The sequence below is a fragment of the Salvelinus namaycush genome, unplaced genomic scaffold (assembly GCF_016432855.1).
Source record: "Salvelinus namaycush isolate Seneca unplaced genomic scaffold, SaNama_1.0 Scaffold2451, whole genome shotgun sequence".
Classification (NCBI taxonomy): Eukaryota; Metazoa; Chordata; class Actinopteri; order Salmoniformes; family Salmonidae; genus Salvelinus; species Salvelinus namaycush.
The window spans coordinates 13,167-31,841 of NW_024059288.1; the positions used below are offsets into that span (position 1 = coordinate 13,167).

Sequence of the window (18,675 nt, forward strand, 5' to 3'; positions counted from 1 at the left end):
GTTATGATTGGTTCTATGGGCATGGATGTGTCCCTGAAGACGAATCTCTTTAGGTCTGGTTATGATTGGTTATATTGGCATGGATGTGTCCCTGAAGACGAATCTCTTTAGGACTGGTTATGATTGGTTATATGGGCATGGATGTGTCCCTGAAGACGAATCTCTTTAGGACTGGTAGAGGCACTATCTCCTTCAGCAGAGGAGACGAAAGGACGATCCAATTCAATAGAGCTACAGGCCAACTAAAGGACGATCCAGTTCAATAGAGCTACAGGCCAACTAAAGGACGATCCAGTTCAATAGAGCTACAGGCCAACTAAAGGACGATCCAGTTCAATAGAGTTACAGGCCAACTAAAGGACGATCCAGTTCAATAGAGTTACAGGCCAACTAAAGGACGATCCAGTTCAATAGAGCTACAGGCCAACTAAAGGACGATCCAGTTCAATAGAGTTACAGGCCAACTAATGGACGATCCAGTTCAATAGAGCTACAGGCCAACTAAAGGACGATCCAGTTCAATAGAGTTACAGGCCAACTAAAGGACGATCCAGTTCAATAGAGTTACAGGCCAACTAAAGGACGATCCAGTTCATTTGCGGCAGGTAGCCTAGCGGTTAAGAGCGTTGAGCCATGAACCGAAAAGCTGCTGGTTTGAATCCCTGAGCCAACTAAGTGAAAAACCTGTCGATGTGCCCTTGAGCAATGTGTTTAACCCTAACTGCCCCTTTTAAGTTGCTCTGGATAAGAGCGTCTGCTAAATGACTAAAACGAAAAGTGAAAATGCAGAAAAATGGACAGGATCATGATTGTGCCGTGTGTGTGTGTGTGTGTGTGTGTGTGTGTGTGTGTGTGTGTGTGTGTGTGTGTGTGTGCCGTGTGTGTGTGTGTAAGACAGAGAGAGAGAATACGTTTCATAGTTTCTAGAACGAACAACAACTGTAATATTTTGACTGCAAAGCTGCTTCTTTATTTCCAAACCACTGAGCTAAAAGTAGATTTAAAAAAAAATACACCAGAAACATTATTCAAAAATCACATTTTATTTTCTTACAAGAATTCAGTTAATAAAACCTCTAATCCCCAAAGTGATTGGAAAGCAACACTTCACAAAACAAGACCAAACTACACACCTTACAAATTATCAAAGCAATACCAGTAATAAACAAGGATATCATTTTGTGCAATTGTATTAAATTTGGCTCCATGCTCCCGAGTGGTGTGACGTGTTTTAAAGTGACTGCGCTGCATGCCATTAAGAAGTCAGTAGTGGTTTCTAAGATAGCTGCGCCGCCTTGTGGTACACCGTGGTATTACATTAAAGCGGCGCCGCTTTGTGGTACATCGTGGTATTACATTAACGCTGCGCCACCCTGTGGTACATCGTGGTATTACATTAACGCTGCGCCACCCTGTGGTACATCGTGGTATTACATCTAACCTACCAGTGGGCATTTCTCCATTCCACTCAGTCAGTCAGTAATCTCACACATTCTTCTGTATAAGTGGATCCTCACACAGTACACAATACAAATCGACGTATGAAAATAGTGTGCAGTAATAGTGTGCAGTACCTATGAAAACAATCCTACCATTTAAAAAGGAGTTATATCAAAAACATAGGACACCATAGTGCATCAGATTGTACAGATTTGCATCCATCATTCTGTTCGTCCAGAACTCTGCCAGAAGCAAAGGAATTAACCCACAGCGTACAGCACAGTGAAAAACACATGTTAAAGTCAGTCAGACATTTAGATTGGAGTTGGGTGATTAGAAAAAAGCAGTCCACAGACATCATCATATGGCTATAGATGGTTAAACATGCAGAAGAGGAAGGCAAGTCTTATTGGACCTTACACACTGTGCAGTTGCTCCTCTTTAAAAGGTCTCAGTCAGTTGCTCCTCTTTAAAAGGTCTCAGTCAGTTGTTCCTCTTTAAAAGGTCTCAGTCAGTTGTTCCTCTTTAAAAGGTCTCAGTCAGTTGTTCCTCTTTAAAATGTCTCAGTCAGTTGCTCCTCTTTAAAAGGTCTCAGTCAGTTGTTCCTCTTTAAAATGTCTCAGTCAGTTGCTCCTCTTTAAAAGGTCTCAGTCAGTTGCTCCTCTTTAAAAGGTCTCAGTCAGTTGCTCCTCTTTAAAAGGTCTCAGTCAGTTGTTCCTCTTTAAAATGTCTCAGTCAGTTGTTCCTCTTTAAAAGGTCTCAGTCAGTTGCTCCTCTTTAAAATGTCTCAGTCAGTTGTTCCTCTTTAAAAGGTCTCAGTCAGTTGTTCCTCTTTAAAATGTCTCAGTCAGTTGCTCCTCTTTAAAAGGTCTCAGTCAGTTGTTCCTCTTTAAAATGTCTCAGTCAGTTGTTCCTCTTTAAAAGGTCTCAGTCAGTTGTTCCTCTTTAAAAGGTCTCAGTCAGTTGTTCCTCTTTAAAAGGTCTCAGTCAGTTGTTCCTCTTTAAAAGGTCTCAGTCAGTTGTTCCTCTTTAAAAGGTCTCAGTCAGTTGGTCCTCTTTAAAAGGTCTCAGTCAGTTGTTCCTCTTTAAAATGTCTCAGTCAGTTGTTCCTCTTTAAAATGTCTCAGTCAGTTGTTCCTCTTTAAAAGGTCTCAGTCAGTTGTGCCTCTTTAAAAGGTCTCAGTCAGTACACTTATCAGTGGTGGCTGGTGCCACCTTGAATCTGAGGAGGGACTCATAGTAATGGCTGGAATGAATAGACAGGCATCAGACACATCTAGACTTGGTTTCTTCACAGTGTTTGACACCGTTCCATCTATTCCATTCCAGCCATTATTATGAGCCGTCCTCCCTTTACCAGCCTCCAATGACTCTCTTGTACATCGGGGATGCTATCTGTTTGCTTAAAGGGATAGTTCACCCAAATTACACTATAACCTTTAAATTCAGAGGGTTCCTGAGTTGTTGGAATAGAGATATTGCTGCTTAAGGTTCTTTATTCCTTAGCCCTCTGATATCTCTCTACTGTTCTAGAGCCCTCTGATATCTCTCTACTGTTCTAGAGCCCTCTGATCTCTCTCTACTGTTCTAGAGCCCTCTGATCTCTCGCTACTGTTCTAGAGCCCTCTGATCTCTCGCTACTGTTCTAGAGCCCTCTGATCTCTCTCTACTGTTCTAGAGCCCTCTGATATCTCTCTACTGTTCTAGAGCCCTCTGATCTCTCGCTACTGTTCTAGAGCCCTCTGATATCTCGCTACTGTTCTAGAGCCCTCTGATATCTCGCTACTGTTCTAGAGCCCTCTGATATCTCTCTACTGTTCTAGAGCCCTCTGATATCTCTCTACTGTTCTAGAGCCCTCTGATATCTCGCTACTGTTCTAGAGCCCTCTGATATCTCTCTACTGTTCTAGAGCCCTCTGATATCTCTCTACTGTTCTAGAGCCCTCTGATATCTCTCTACTGTTCTAGAGCCCTCTGATATCTCTCTACTGTTCTAGAGCCCTCTGATATCTCTCTACTGTTCTAGAGCCCTCTGATATCGCTCTACTGTTCTAGAGCCCTCTGATATCGCTCTACTGTTCTAGAGCCCTCTGATATCGCTCTACTGTTCTAGAGCCCTCTGATATCTCTCTCTACTGTTCTAGAGCCCTCTGATATCTCTCTACTGTTCTAGAGCCCTCTGATATCTCTCTACTGTTCTAGAGCCCTCTGATATCGCTCTCTACTGTTATAGAGCCCTCTGATATCGCACTCTACTGTTCTAGAGCCCTCTGATACAGTGAAGGAAAAAAGTATTTGATCCCCTGCTGATTTTGTACGTTTGCCCACTGACAAAGAAATGATCAGTCTATAATTTTAATGGTAGGTTTATTTGAACAGTGAGAGACAGAATAACAACAAAAAAATCCAGAAAAACGCATGTCAAAAATGTTATAAATTGATTTGCATTTTAATGAGGGAAATAAGTATTTGACCCCTTCTCAATCAGAAAGATTTCTGGCTCCCAGGTGTCTTTCATACAGGTAACGAACTGAGATTAGGAGCACACTCTTAAAGGGAGTGCTCCTAATCTCAGTTTCTTACCTGTATAAAAGATACCTGTCCACAGAAGCAATCAATCAATCAGATTCCAAACTCTCCACCATGGCCAAGACCAAAGAGCTCTCCAAGGATGTCAGGGACAGGATTGTAGACCTACACAAGGCTGGAATGGGCTACAAGACCATCGCCAAGCAGCTTGGTGAGAAGGTGACAACAGTTTCTGCGATTATTCGCAAATGGAAGAAACACAAAAGAACTGTCAATCTCCCTCAGCCTGGGGCTCCATGCAAGATCTCACCTCGTGGAGTTGCAATGATCATGAGAACGGTGAGGAATCAGCCCAGAACTACACAGGAGGATCTTGTCAATGATCTCAAGGCAGCTGGGACCATAGTCACCAAGAAAACAATTGGTAACACACTACGCCGTGAAGGACTGAAATCCTGCAGCGCCCGCAAGGTCCCCCTGCTCAAGAAAGCACATATACATGCCCGTCTGAAGTTTGCCAATGAACATCTGAATGATTCAGAGGACAACTGGGTGAACGTGTTGTGGTCAGATGAGACCAAAATTGAGTTCTTTGGCATCAACTCAACTTGCCGTGTTTGGAGGAGGAGGAATGCTGCCTATGACCCCAAGAAACCATCCCCACCGTCAAACATGGAGGTGGAAACATTATGCTTTGGGGGTGTTTTTCTGCTAAGGGGACAGGACAACTTCACCGCATCAAAGGGACGATGGACGGGGCCATGTACCGTCAAATCTTGGGTGAAAACCTCCTTCCCTCAGCCAGGGTATTGAAAATGGGTCGTGGATGGGTATTCCAGCATGACAATGACCCAAAACACACGGCCAAGGCAACAAAGGAGTGGCTCAAGAAGAAGCACATTAAGGTCCAGGAGTGGCCTAGCCAGTCTCCAGACCTTAATCCCATAGAAAATCTGTGGAGGGAGCTGAAGGTTCGAGTTGCCAAACGTCAGCCTCGAAACCTTAATGACTTGAAGAAGATCTGCAAAGAGGAGTGGAACAAAATCCCTCCTGAGATGTGTGCAAAGCTGGTGGCCACCTACAAGAAACGTCTGACCTCTGTGATTGCCAACAAGGGTTTTGCCACCAAGTACTAAGTCATGTTTTGCAGAGGGGTCAAATACTTATTTCCCTCATTAAAATGCAAATCAATTCATAACATTTTTGACATGCGTTTTTCTGGATTTTTTTGTTCATATTCTGTCTCTCACTGTTCAAATAAACCTTCCATTAAAATAATAGACTGATCATTTCTTTGTCAGTGGGCAAACGTACAAAATCAGCAGGGGATCAAATACTTTTTTCCCTCACTGTATCTCTCTACTGTTCTAGAGCCCTCTGATATCTCTCTACTGTTCTAGAGCCCTCTGATATCTCTCTACTGTTCTAGAGCCCTCTGATATCTCTCTACTGTTCTACTGTTCTAGAGCCCTCTGATATCTCTCTACTGTTCTAGAGCCCTCTGATATCTCTCTACTTTTCTAGAGCCCTCTGATATCTCTCTACTGTTCTAGAGCCCTCTGATATCTCGCTACTGTTCTAGAGCCCTCTGATATCGCTCTACTGTTCTAGAGCCCTCTGATATCGCTCTACTGTTCTAGAGCCCTCTGATATCGCTCTACTGTTCTAGAGCCCTCTGATATCGCTCTACTGTTCTAGAGCCCTCTGATACCGCTCTACTGTTCTAGAGCCCTCTGATATCGCTCTACTGTTCTAGAGCCCTCTGATATCTCGCTACTGTTCTAGAGCCCTCTGATATCTCGCTACTGTTCTAGAGCCCTCTGATATCTCTCTACTGTTCTAGAGCCCTCTGATATCGCTCTACTGTTCTAGAGCCCTCTGATATCGCTCTACTGTTCTAGAGCCCTCTGATATCGCTCTACTGTTCTAGAGCCCTCTGATATCGCTCTACTGTTCTAGAGCCCTCTGATATCTCTCTACTGTTCTAGAGCCCTCTGATATCTCTCTACTGTTCTAGAGCCCTCTGATATCTCTCTACTGTTCTAGAGCCCTCTGATCTCTCTCTACTGTTCTAGAGCCCTCTGATATCGCTCTACTGTTCTAGAGCCCTCTGATATCGCTCTACTGTTCTAGAGCCCTCTGATATCGCTCTACTGTTCTAGAGCCCTCTGATATCTCTCTACTGTTCTAGAGCCCTCTGATATCTCTCTACTGTTCTAGAGCCCTCTGATATCTCTCTACTGTTCTAGAGCCCTCTGATATCTCGCTACTGTTCTAGAGCCCTCTGATATCTCGCTACTGTTCTAGAGCCCTCTGATATCTCTCTCTACTGTTCTAGAGCCCTCTGATATCTCGCTACTGTTGTAGAGCCCTCTGATATCTCTCTCTACTGTTCTAGAGCCCTCTGATATCTCGCTACTGTTCTAGAGCCCTCTGATATCTCGCTACTGTTCTAGAGCCCTCTGATATCTCTCTCTACTGTTCTAGAGCCCTCTGATATCGCTCTACTGTTCTAGAGCCCTCTGATATCGCTCTACTGTTCTAGAGCCCTCTGATATCGCTCTCTACTGTTCTAGAGCCCTCTGATATCGCTCTACTGTTCTAGAGCCCTCTGATCTCTCTCTACTGTTCTAGAGCCCTCTGTTATCGCTCTACTGTTGTAGAGCCCTCTGATATCTCTCTACTGTTGTAGAGCCCTCTGATATCTCGCTACTGTTCTAGAGCCCTCTGATATCTCTCTACTGTTCTAGAGCCCTCTGATCTCTCTCTACTGTTCTAGAGCCCTCTGATATCTCTCTACTGTTCTAGAGCCCTCTGTTGTGATTGTGTTGTAATGAATGAGCCCTCTGATATCTCGCTACTGTTGTAGAGCCCTCTGATATCGCTCTACTGTTCTAGAGCCCTCTGATATCGCTCTACTGTTCTAGAGCCCTCTGATCTCTCTCTACTGTTCTAGAGCCCTCTGATATCTTGCTACTGTTCTAGAGCCCTCTGTTGTGATTGTGTTGTAATGAATGAGCCCTCTGATATCTTGCTACTGTTCTAGAGCCCTCTGTTGTGATTGTGTTGTAATGAATGAGCCCTCTGATATCTCGCTACTGTTGTAGAGCCCTCTGATATCGCTCTACTGTTCTAGAGCCCTCTGATATCGCTCTACTGTTCTAGAGCCCTCTGATCTCTCTCTACTGTTCTAGAGCCCTCTGATATCTTGCTACTGTTCTAGAGCCCTCTGTTGTGATTGTGTTGTAATGAATGAGCCCTCTGATATCTTGCTACTGTTCTAGAGCCCTCTGTTGTGATTGTGTTGTAATGAATGAGCCCTCTGATATCTCTCTACTGTTCTAGAGCCCTCTGATCTCTCTCTACTGTTCTAGAGCCCTCTGATATCTCTGTTGTAGAGCCCTCTGATCTCTCTCTACTGTTCTAGAGCCCTCTGATATCTCTGTTCTAGAGCCCTCTGATCTCTCTCTACTGTTCTAGAGCCCTCTGATATCTCTGTTCTAGAGCCCTCTGATCTCTCTCTACTGTTCTAGAGCCCTCTGATATCTCTGTTCTAGAGCCCTCTGATCTCTCTCTACTGTTCTAGAGCCCTCTGATATCTCTGTTCTAGAGCCCTCTGATCTCTCTCTACTGTTCTAGAGCCCTCTGATATCGCTCTACTGTTCTAGAGCCCTCTGATCTCTCTCTACTGTTCTAGAGCCCTCTGATATCTCTCTACTGTTCTAGAGCCCTCTGATATCGCTCTACTGTTCTAGAGCCCTCTGATACCGCTCTACTGTTCTAGAGCCCTCTGATATCTCTCTACTGTTCTAGAGCCCTCTGATATCTCTCTACTGTTCTAGAGCCCTCTGATCTCTCTCTACTGTTCTAGAGCCCTCTGATATCGCTCTACTGTTCTAGAGCCCTCTGATATCGCTCTACTGTTGTAGAGCCCTCTGATATCGCTCTACTGTTGTAGAGCCCTCTGTTGTGATTGTGTTGTAATGAATGAGCCCTCTGATATCTCTGTTGTAGAGCCCTCTGATATCGCTCTACTGTTGTAGAGCCCTCTGTTGTGATTGTGTTGTAATGAATGAGCCCTCTGATATCTCTGTTGTAGAGCCCTCTGATCTCTCTCTACTGTTCTAGAGCCCTCTGATATCTCTCTACTGTTCTAGAGCCCTCTGATCTCTCTCTACTGTTCTAGAGCCCTCTGATCTCTCTCTACTGTTCTAGAGCCCTCTGTTGTGATTGTGTTGTAATGAATGAGCCCTCTGATATCTCTGTTGTAGAGCCCTCTGATCTCTCTCTACTGTTCTAGAGCCCTCTGTTGTGATTGTGTTGTAATGAATGAGCCCTCTGATATCTCTGTTGTAGAGCCCTCTGTTGTGATTGTGTTGTAATGAATGAGCCCTCTGATATCTCTGTTGTAGAGCCCTCTGATATCTCTGTTGTAGAGCCCTCTGATATCTCGCTACTGTTGTAGAGCCCTCTGATATCTCTCTACTGTTCTAGAGCCCTCTGATCTCTCTCTACTGTTCTAGAGCCCTCTGATATCTCTCTACTGTTCTAGAGCCCTCTGATCTCTCTCTACTGTTCTAGAGCCCTCTGATCTCTCTCTACTGTTGTAGAGCCCTCTGTTGTGATTGTGTTGTAATGAATGAGCCCTCTGATATCTCTGTTCTAGAGCCCTCTGATATCTCTGTTCTAGAATACTAGAAGAGGGGTCTGTTCAACGACTCTGTTGTGATTGTGTTGTAATGAATGACAGTACATTGATATGCTGTTAAAATGAAACTGAACGTGTTTCTTATCTAATAGAAATGTGTTAAAAAGAAACGGTTTAATTAAAACAGAGCAAACTGAAGTGAAGAAGATTATTTTTGCATGGTGACACCTTTCTTCCCCTGTGTGTCTTGTTTATTATCTCTCTGGGTGATCCCTTTGTGAACCAGGACGTGTGTGTGTGTGTGTGTGTGTGTGTGTGTGTGTGTGTGTGTGTGTGTGTGTGTGTGTGTGTGTGTGTCTGTGGTTCAATCACACCTCGTAGTGCAGGTCGTTAAGCTCCAGCCTGGTGTAGTGTCGCCGGTCGAATGACTCCATGGCCTTACGTCCCACCACAGCCAGGACCAGAGTCAGGATGGCCAGGCATACCACCACCACAGCCACCAGGGAGCTCTTCAGAGCCCCCCGCCCTGCCACATCCTTCCCCCCGCCCTGACCCTCTGTCCCTGGGGAGGCAGGGGCTGCCTGGACCCCCTTGGGCACCAGCACCAGCTCTTTTTCTGGTGTTGTCCTTGGGATCAGGGGCTCGATGGCTGCTGGGCTCTTAGTGGTGGTGGTGGTAGCTGGCTCAGTGGCTGGCTGGAGTTTTTCAGTAGTTCTGATCGGGTCTGGGTCTCTGCGGGGTGTTGTTGAGACAGGTAAAGACGTTGTTGTAGTGGCAGGATGTGGTTTGGGTTTTTTAAACGATTTGTTAGTTTTTTGGGGAGGTTTATTGGGCTTTCTGGCCATCTGTGTGGTAGTGGTTATTGTAGATATTGTTGTAGGAGTAGTGTAGGCCTCTCTTAGTGACCAGGAAGTTGTTTGTTGTGTTGTTGTAGTAGTGGTTGGAGGTGTTACTATCATTAAAGAGGGTTGTTTTGTTGTGGTTGTCAGCTGTGTTGTTGTGGTAGGAGGTTGTGTAGTAGTGGTAGTAGTAGTAGTGGGTTGTGGTCTGATGGTAGGTGTAGTGGTGGTAGTAGTAGTAGTGGGTTGTGGTCTGATGGTAGGTGTAGTGGTGGTAGTAGTAGTAGTGGGTTGTGGTCTGATGGTAGGTGTAGTGGTGGTAGTAGTAGTAGTGGGTTGTGGTCTGATGGTAGGTGTAGTGGTGGTAGTAGTAGTAGTGGGTTGTGGTCTGATGGTAGGTGTAGTGGTGGTAGTAGTAGTAGTGGGTTGTGGTCTGATGGTAGGTGTAGTGGTGGTAGTAGTAGTGGGTTGTGGTGTGGTTGTAGTGGTAGGTGTAGTGGTGGTCGTTGTAGTAGTAGTAGTTGGTTGTGGTGTGGTTGTAATAGTGGTCGTTGTAGTAGTGGGTTGTGGTGTGGTGGTAGGTGTAGTGGTCGTTGTAGTAGTGGTAGTTGGTTGTGGTGTGGTTGTGGTGGTAGTAGTAGTAGTGGGTTGTGGTCTGATGGTAGGTGTAGTGGTGGTAGTTGTAGTAGTGGGTTGTGGTGTGGTTGTGGAGGTAGGTGTAGTGGTGGTAGTAGTAGTAGTGGGTTGTGGTGTGGTTGTAGTGGTAGGTGTAGTGGTCGTTGTAGTAGTAGTGGGTTGTGGTCTGATGGTAGGTGTAGTGGTGGTAGTAGTAGTAGTGGGTTGTGGTCTGATGGTAGTTGTAGTGGTGGTAGTAGTAGTAGTGGGTTGTGGTCTGATGGTAGGTGTAGTGGTCATTGTAGTAGTAGTGGGTTGTGGTCTGATGGTAGGTGCTGGAGTTGTAGAAGCAGTAGTAGTAGTCGGTTGGGTTGTGGAAGGTAGAGTAGGTATCATCGTGGTGGGATGAATCAAACCTATGGAAAACATGACATCAGAACATGACTCACGCAGAGATGAAAGACTCTGTATAACAACAACAAGACAAGAGCACAGAAACAACTAGTACGTCTGACATGGCCCCCATATTCTCTACATAGAGCTGTGGGGACCAGGGCCCAGACATGGCCCCCATATTCTCTACATAGAGCTGTGGGGACCAGGGCCCAGACATGGCCCCCATATTCTCTGCATAGAGCTGTGGGGACCAGGGCCCAGACATGGCCCCCATATTCTCTACATAGAGCTGTGGGGACCAGGGCCCAGACATGGCCCCCCTATTCTCTACATAGAGCTGTGGGGACCAGGGCCCAGACATGGCCCCCATATTCTCTACATAGAGCTGTGGGGACCAGGGCCCAGACATGGCCCCCATATTCTCTACATAGAGCTGTGGGGACCAGGGCCCAGACATGGCCCCCATATTCTCTACATAGAGCTGTGGGGACCAGGGCCCAGACATGGCCCCCATATTCTCTACATAGAGCTGTGGGGACCAGGGCCCAGACATGGCCCCCATATTCTCTACATAGAGCTGTGGGGACCAGGGCCCAGACATGGCCCCCATATTCTCTACATAGAGCTGTGGGGACCAGGGCCCAGACATGGCCCCCATATTCTCTACATAGAGCTGTGGGGACCAGGGCCCAGACATGGCCCCCATATTCTCTACATAGAGCTGTGGGGACCAAGGCCCAGACATGGCCCCCATATTCTCTACATAGAGCTGTGGGGACCAGGGCCCAGACATGGCCCCCATATTCTCTACATAGAGCTGTGGGGACCAGGGCCCAGACATGGCCCCCTATTCTCTACATAGAGCTGTGGGGACCAGGGCCCAGACATGGCCCCATATTCTCTACATAGAGCTGTGGGGACCAGGGCCCAGACATGGCCCCCTATTCTCTACATAGAGCTGTGGGGACCAGGGCCCTGACATGGCCCCCATATTCTCTACATAGAGCTGTGGGGACCAGGGCCCAGACATGGCCCCATATTCTCTACATAGAGCTGTGGGGACCAGGGCCCAGACATGGCCCCCATATTCTCTACATAGAGCTGTGGGGACCAGGGCCCAGACATGGCCCCCATATTCTCTACATAGAGCTGTGGGGACCAGGGCCCAGACATGGCCCCCATATTCTCTACATAGAGCTGTGGGGACCAGGGCCCAGACATTGCCCCCATATTCTCTACATAGAGCTGTGGGGACCAGGGCCCTGACATGGCCCCCATATTCTCTACATAGAGCTGTGGGGACCAGGGCCCTGACATGGCCCCATATTCTCTACATAGAGCTGTGGGGACCAGGGCCCAGACATGGCCCCCATATTCTCTACATAGAGCTGTGGGGACCAGGGCCCAGACATGGCCCCCATATTCTCTACATAGAGCTGTGGGGACCAGGGCCCTGACATGGCCCCATATTCTCTACATAGAGCTGTGGGGACCAGGGCCCAGACATGGCCCCCATATTCTCTACATAGAGCTGTGGGGACCAGGGCCCTGACATGGCCCCATATTCTCTACATAGAGCTGTGGGGACCAGGGCCCAGACATGGCCCCCATATTCTCTACATAGAGCTGTGGGGACCAGGGCCCTGACAGTTGAAGGAAGATGCGTTCACCTTTGAAGATGTCGTATGTGTTGATGCCCTGTTCAGCAGCCAGGAGGGGACAGTCCTGCTCACTCTGGCAGTGGAACAGATGACAGTTGTGGTTGTTGGGAGGTTCAGAGGGCTTGTGAGGGTTGAACACAGCCAGGGTACACTTTATACCTGAGAGGAGAGAGCAATCAGACATGGAAGGGTAATACCAAGTGTCACGACTAACAATCCAGCCAGGGTACACTTTATACCTGAGGGGAGAGAGCAATCAGACATGGACGGTAATACCAAGTATCACGACTAACAATCCAGCCAGGGTACACTTTATACCTAAGGGGAGAGAGCGATCAGACATGGAGGGTAATACCAAGTATCACAACTAACAATCCAGCCAGGGTACACTTTATACCTGAGGGGAGAGAGCAATCAGACATGGAGGGTAATACCAAGTATCACGACTAACAATCCAGCCAGGGTACACTTTATACCTGAGGGGAGAGAGCAATACCAAGTATCACGACTAACAATCCAGCCAGGGTACACTTTATACCTGAGGGGAGAGAGCGATCAGACATGGAGGGTAATACCAAGTATCACGACTAACAATCCAGCCAGGGTACACTTTATACCTGAGGGGAGAAAGCAATCAGACATGGACGGTAATACCAAGTATCACGACTAACAATCCAGCCAGGGTACACTTTATACCTGAGGGGAGAGAGCAATCAGACATGGAGGGTAATACCAAGTATCACGACTAACAATCCAGCCAGGGTACACTTTATACCTGAGGGGAGAGAGCAATACCAAGTATCACGACTAACAATCCAGCCAGGGTACACTTTATACCTGAGGGGAGAGAGCAATCAGACATGGAGGGTAATACCAAGTATCACGACTAACAATCCAGCCAGGGTACACTTTATACCTGAGGGGAGAGAGCAATACCAAGTATCACGACTAACAATCCAGCCAGGGTACACTTTATACCTGAGGGGAGAAAGCAATCAGACATGGACGGTAATACCAAGTATCACGACTAACAATCCAGCCAGGGTACACTTTATACCTGAGGGGAGAGAGCAATCAGACATGGAGGGTAATACCAAGTATCACGACTAACAATCCAGCCAGGGTACACTTTATACCTGAGGGGAGAGAGCAATCAGACATGGAGGGTAATACCAAGTATCACGACTAACAATCCAGCCAGGGTACACTTTATACCTGAGGGGAGAGAGCAATCAGACATGGACGGTAATACCAAGTATCACGACTAACAATCCAGCCAGGGTACACTTTATACCTGAGGGGAGAGAGCAATCAGACATGGACGGTAATACCAAGTATCACGACTAACAATCCTTCCGTTTGAAAGTTCCACCGTGTTGTCTCTCCTCTACCTTCTTATGGATAGGGGGCAATATTCGTAAGTTTGGATGAATGAGGTGCCCAATGTAAAAACTGCCTGTTACTCAGGCCCAGAAGCTAGGATATGCATATACATGGTAGTATTGGATAGAAAACACTCTAAAGTTTCCAAAACTGTTAAAATAATGTCTGTGAGTATAACAGACCTGATATAGCAGGTGAAAACCCGAGGAGAATCCATCCAGGAATTATTTTTTGTGGCTCACCTCATTATAATGGCTGTCTATGGGAATATAAAAGGAAGTCCTCCCAGATTGCAGTTCCTAGGGCTTCCACTAGATGTCAGCAGTCTTTAGAAAGAGTTTCAGGCTTGTTTTTTGAAAAATGAGCTAGAATTTGTAGCTTTTCTAAGTGGCTCCCATTTTGGCTGTAGTGTTATGACGCGGGTGGATGAGAGCGTGCACTTGGTTATTTATCTCCGGTAATGAACATACTATTCTCCATCTTAAATTTGATCGTTTATTTACATATTAGGGGACCTGAGGATTGATTAGAAACGTTGTTTGACTTGTTTGGACAAAGTTTATTGGTAACGTTTGGGATTCATTTTGTATGCATTATTGAATGAAGCGCGCCAACTAAACTGACATTTTTGGGATATAAAGGAGGACTTTATCGAACAAAACGGCCAAATGTGATGTAGCTGGGACCCTTTGGATTGCAAACAGAGGAAGATCTTCGAAGGTAAGTGATTTATTTTATCGCTATTTTTGACTTTCGTGACGCCTCTGCTTGGTTGGAAAATGTTTTTAATGCTTTTGTACGTGGGGCGCTGTCCTCAGATAATCGCATGGTTTGCTTTCGCCGTAAAGCCTTTTTTGAAATCTGACACGCGGCTGGATTAACAAGAAGTTAAGCTTTTAACCGATGTATAACACTTGTATTTTCATGAATATTTAATATTACGAATTTTGTATTTCGCGCTCTGCAATGTCACCGGATGTTGTCGAGGCCGGGCGCTAGCGGTACGCCTTTCCCAAAGAGGCTACCAATACCAAGTATCACGACCAACAATCCTTCTGTTTGAAAGTGCCATCGTGTTATTGTTATTGTGTGTATGTTTGTTTGTTATTGTGGGTTATTGTATGTGTGTGTGTTATTGTGTGTTATTTCGTGTTACTGCTTATTGTGTTATTGCATGTTATTGCGTGTTATTGTGTGTTATTGTGTGTGTGTGTGTTATTGTGTGTTATCGCGAGTTGTGTGTTATTATGTGCATGTTATTGCGTGTTGTGTGTTATTGTGTTTTATTATGTGTGTGTGTGTTATTGCGTGTTATTGCGTGTTGTGTGTTATTGTGTGTTATTGCGTGTGATTGTGTTACTGAGTGTTAGTGTGTGTTTTTGCATGTTACTGTCTGTTATTGTGTGTTATTGCATGTTATTGTGTGTGTTATTGTATTTGTGTGTGTTATTGCGTGTGTGTGTGATTGTGTGCGTATGTTATTGTGTGTTATTATGTGTGTGTGTGTGTGTGTTATTGCGTGTTACTGTGTCTTATTGCGTGTGTGTGTGATTGTGTGTGTATGTTATTGTGTGTTATTATGTGTGTGTGTGTTATTGTGTGTTATTGTGTGTTATCTTCTTATGGCTGCAGGGGCAGTAATTGAGTAGCTTGGATGAAAAGGTGACCAGAGTAAACTGCCTGCTCCCCAGTCCCAGTTGCTAAGATATGCATATTATTATTATTATTGGATAGAAAACACTCTGAAGTTTCTAATACTGTTTGAATGATGTCTGTGAGTATAACAGAACTCATATGGCAGGCAAAAACCCGAGAAAAAAATCCAACCAGGAAGTGGGAAATCTGAGATTTGTAGGTTTTCAACTCATCGCCTATCGAATACACAGTGGGATATGGGTCAGTTTGCACTTCCTACGGCTTCCACTAGATGTCAACAGTCTTTAGAACAGTGTCTGATGCTTCTACTGTGAAGTGGGGCCGAATGAGAGGGGATTGAGTAAGGTCTGCCATGACCTGACCATGCTCTGACCATGTGAGAGCGAGCTCTGTTCCATCGCACTTCTGAAGACAATGGAATTCTCCAGTTGGAACATTATTGAAGATTTATGTTAATTATTGTGTGTGTTATTGTGTGTGTTATTGTGTGTGTTATTGCGTGTGTTATTGCGTGTGTTATTGCGTGTGTTATTGTGTGTGTTATTGCGTGTGTTATTGCGTGTTATTGCGTGTGTTATTGCGTGTGTTATTGCGTGTGTTATTGCGTGTGTTATTGCGTGTGTTATTGCGTGTGTTATTGCGTGTGTTATTGCGTGTTATTGTGTGTGTTATTGCGTGTGTTATTGTGTGTTATTGTGTGTTATTGTGTGTGTTATTGTGTGTGTTATTGTGTGTGTTATTGTGTGTGTTATTGTGTGTGTTATTGCGTGTGTTATTGCGTGTGTTATTGCGTGTGTTATTATGTGTGTTATTGCATGTGTGTTATTGTGTGTTATTGTGTGTTATTGCGTGTGTTATTGCGTGTGTTATTGTGTGTGTTATTGTGTGTTATTGCGTGTGTTATTGTGTGTTATTGTGTGTGTTATTGCGTGTTATTGCGTGTGTTATTGTGTGTGTTATTGTGCGTGTTATTGTGTGTTATTGTGTGTGTTATTGTGTGTGTTATTGCGTGTGTTATTGCGTGTGTTATTGCGTGTGTTATTGCGTGTGTTATTGCGTGTGTTATTGTGTGTGTTATTGTGTGTGTTATTGCGTGTGTTATTGCGTGTGTTATTGCGTGTGTTATTGCGTGTGTTATTGCGTGTGTTATTGCGTGTGTTATTGCGTGTGTTATTGCGTGTGTTATTGTGTGTGTTATTGTGTGTTATTGTGTGTGTTATTGTGTGTTTTATTACGTGTGTGTTATTACGTGTGTTATTGTGTGTGTTATTGTGTGTGTTATTGTGTGTGTTATTGCGTGTTATTGCGTGTTATTGCGTGTTATTGTGTGTGTTATTGTGTGTGTTATTGTGTGTGTTATTGTGTGTTATTGTGTGTTATTGCGTGTTATTGTGTGTGTTATTGTGTGTGTTATTGTGTGTGTTATTGTGTGTGTTATTGTGTGTTTTATTGTGTGTGTTATTGTGTGTGTTATTGTGTGTGTTATTGTGTGTGTTATTGTGTGTGTTATTGTGTGTGTTATTGTGTGTGTTATTGTGTGTGTGGGTGTTATTGTGTGTGTGGGTGTTATTGTGTGTTATTGCATGTTATTGTGTGTTATTGTGTGTGTGTGTGTTATTGCGTGTGTGTGTGTGTGTGTGTGTGTGAGTGTGTTATTGTGTGTGTGTGTGTGTGTTATTGTGTGTTATTGTGTGTGTGTGTGTTATTGTGTGTGTGTGTGGGTGTTATTGTGTGTGGGTGTTATTGTGTGTGTGTGTGGGTGTTATTGTGTGTGTGGGTGTTATTGTGTGTTATTGTGTGTGTGTGTTAATGTGTGTTATTGTGTGTGTGGGTGTTATTGTGTGTGTGTGTGGGTGTTATTGTGTGTGTGTGTGTTATTGCGTGTTATTGTGTGTGTGTGTGTGTGTTATTGTGTGTTATTGTGTGTGTGGGTGTTATTGTGTGTGTGTGTGTGTGTGGGTGTTATTGTGTGTGTGTGTGTGTGTTATTGTGTGTGTGTGTGTGGGTGTTATTGTGTGTGTGTGTGTGTTATTGTGTGTGTGTGTGTGTTATTGTGTGTGTGTGTGTTATTGTGTGTTATTGTGTGTGTGTGGGTGTTATTGTGTGTGTGTTATTGTATGTTATTGTGTGTGTGTGTGTGAGTGTGTTATTGTGTGTGTTATTGTGTGTGTGTGTGTAAGTGTGTTATTGTGTGATTGTGGGTGTGTGTGAGTGTGTTATTGTGTGTGTTATTGTGTGTGTGTGTAAGTGTGTTATTGTGTGATTGTGTGTGTGTGTGTGTGTTATTGTGTGTGTGTGTGTAAGTGTGTTATTGTGTGTGTTATTGTGTGTGGTTCCTCCCCTACCTGGCTTGACGTCCTCTGAGCAGCAGGCCAGAACACAGTCTCTCTCTGATTGGGCGACTCTGGAGTCCATGACGGTGGTCGGTCGGGCCAGCGCCTGGCGGACATTCACTATGGCGTTCTGATGCTGTCTGGAGAAACACGTCTCAGCGTCCGACCCCGAGACTGGGCCGGCGGCCGCCAGCATCAACGTGGCGGCCAGGAGGAGCGGCGATGACACCCTAGAGGGGAGGATACGGGTCACGGAGGGGAACATGATGATGTCACAGTGACGTCGCAGGTCCACGGGGCTCTGGTTGGTCGAACACACGCCACGCCCTCAGGGTCGACGGCAGGGGTGGGCAGATTCAGACACTCCTGTAGAGGGTAAAGGGCAGGGGTCAGGGGCCAGACACTCATGTAGAGGGTAGAGGGCAGGGGTCAGACACTCCTGTAGAGGGTAGAGGACAGGGGTCAGACACTCCTGTAGAGGGTAGAGGGCAGTGAAGATGGTGGTCTGCTGGCCAGGTCTCAGTTGTAAACGAGAACTTTTTCTCAAACTGGCCTACCTGGTAAAATAAAGGTTAATTAAAAAAAAAAAAATACAGACTGGGTCAGGGAGAGGTTGAAAATGTCAGTGAAGACACTTGCCCGCTGGTCAGCACATGCTCTGAGTACGCGTCCTGGTAGTCTGTCTGGCCCAGCGACCTTGTGAATGTTAACCTTTTTAAAGGTCTTACTGACATCTGCTACGGAGAGCGAGATCAAACAGTCGTCCGGAACGGCTGGTGTTCTCATGCTTGGTTCAGTGTTGCTTGCCTCGAAGAGAGCATGTAAAGGCATTTAGCTCGTCTGGTAGGCTCACGTCACAGGGCAGTTCACGGCTGGGTTTCCCTTCGTAATCCGTCATAGTTTGCAAGCCCTGCCACAAGTGTCAGAGCCGGTGTAGTAGGATTCGATCTTAGTCCTATATTGACCCGTTGTCTGTATGATGGCTCGTCGGAGGTCATAGCAGGATTTCTTATAAGCCTCCGGATTAGCGACCCGCTCCTTGAAAGCGGCAGCTCTAGCCTTTAGCTCAGTGCGGATGTTGCCTGTAATCCATGGCTTCTGGTTAGGATATGTACGTACGGTCAATGTTGGGACGACGTCATTGACGCAGTTATTAATGAAGCAGGTGACTGATG

General features: G+C 45.6%; 1 protein-coding gene across 1 annotated transcript; it reads right to left on the reverse strand.

The window, feature by feature from the left end:
* Positions 1-11,988: 11,988 nt before the first annotated feature.
* LOC120038980 (MANSC domain-containing protein 1-like) lies at positions 11,989-17,831 on the reverse strand. The gene is made up of 2 exons (XM_038984502.1): positions 17,513-17,831; positions 11,989-12,287 (listed from the first exon to the last, which is right to left on the reverse strand). Exons 1-2 carry the CDS (start codon positions 17,763-17,765, stop codon positions 11,989-11,991), a joined length of 552 nt encoding a protein of 183 aa, XP_038840430.1. The 5' UTR covers positions 17,766-17,831.
* Between the last annotated feature and the right edge of the window lie 844 nt (positions 17,832-18,675).

What these genes read in the sequence shown, in the direction of transcription:
- LOC120038980 (XM_038984502.1), bottom strand. Translation starts at nt 17,765, where the DNA reads ATGTTCCCCTCCGTGACCCGTATCCTCCCCTCTAGGGTGTCATCGCCG. An exon ending in CTCAGAGGACGTCAAGCCAG is followed by an intron (nt 12,288 to 17,512) that starts GTAGGGGAGGAA and finishes CTCTCCTCTCAG; the next exon opens with GTATAAAGTGTACCCTGGCT.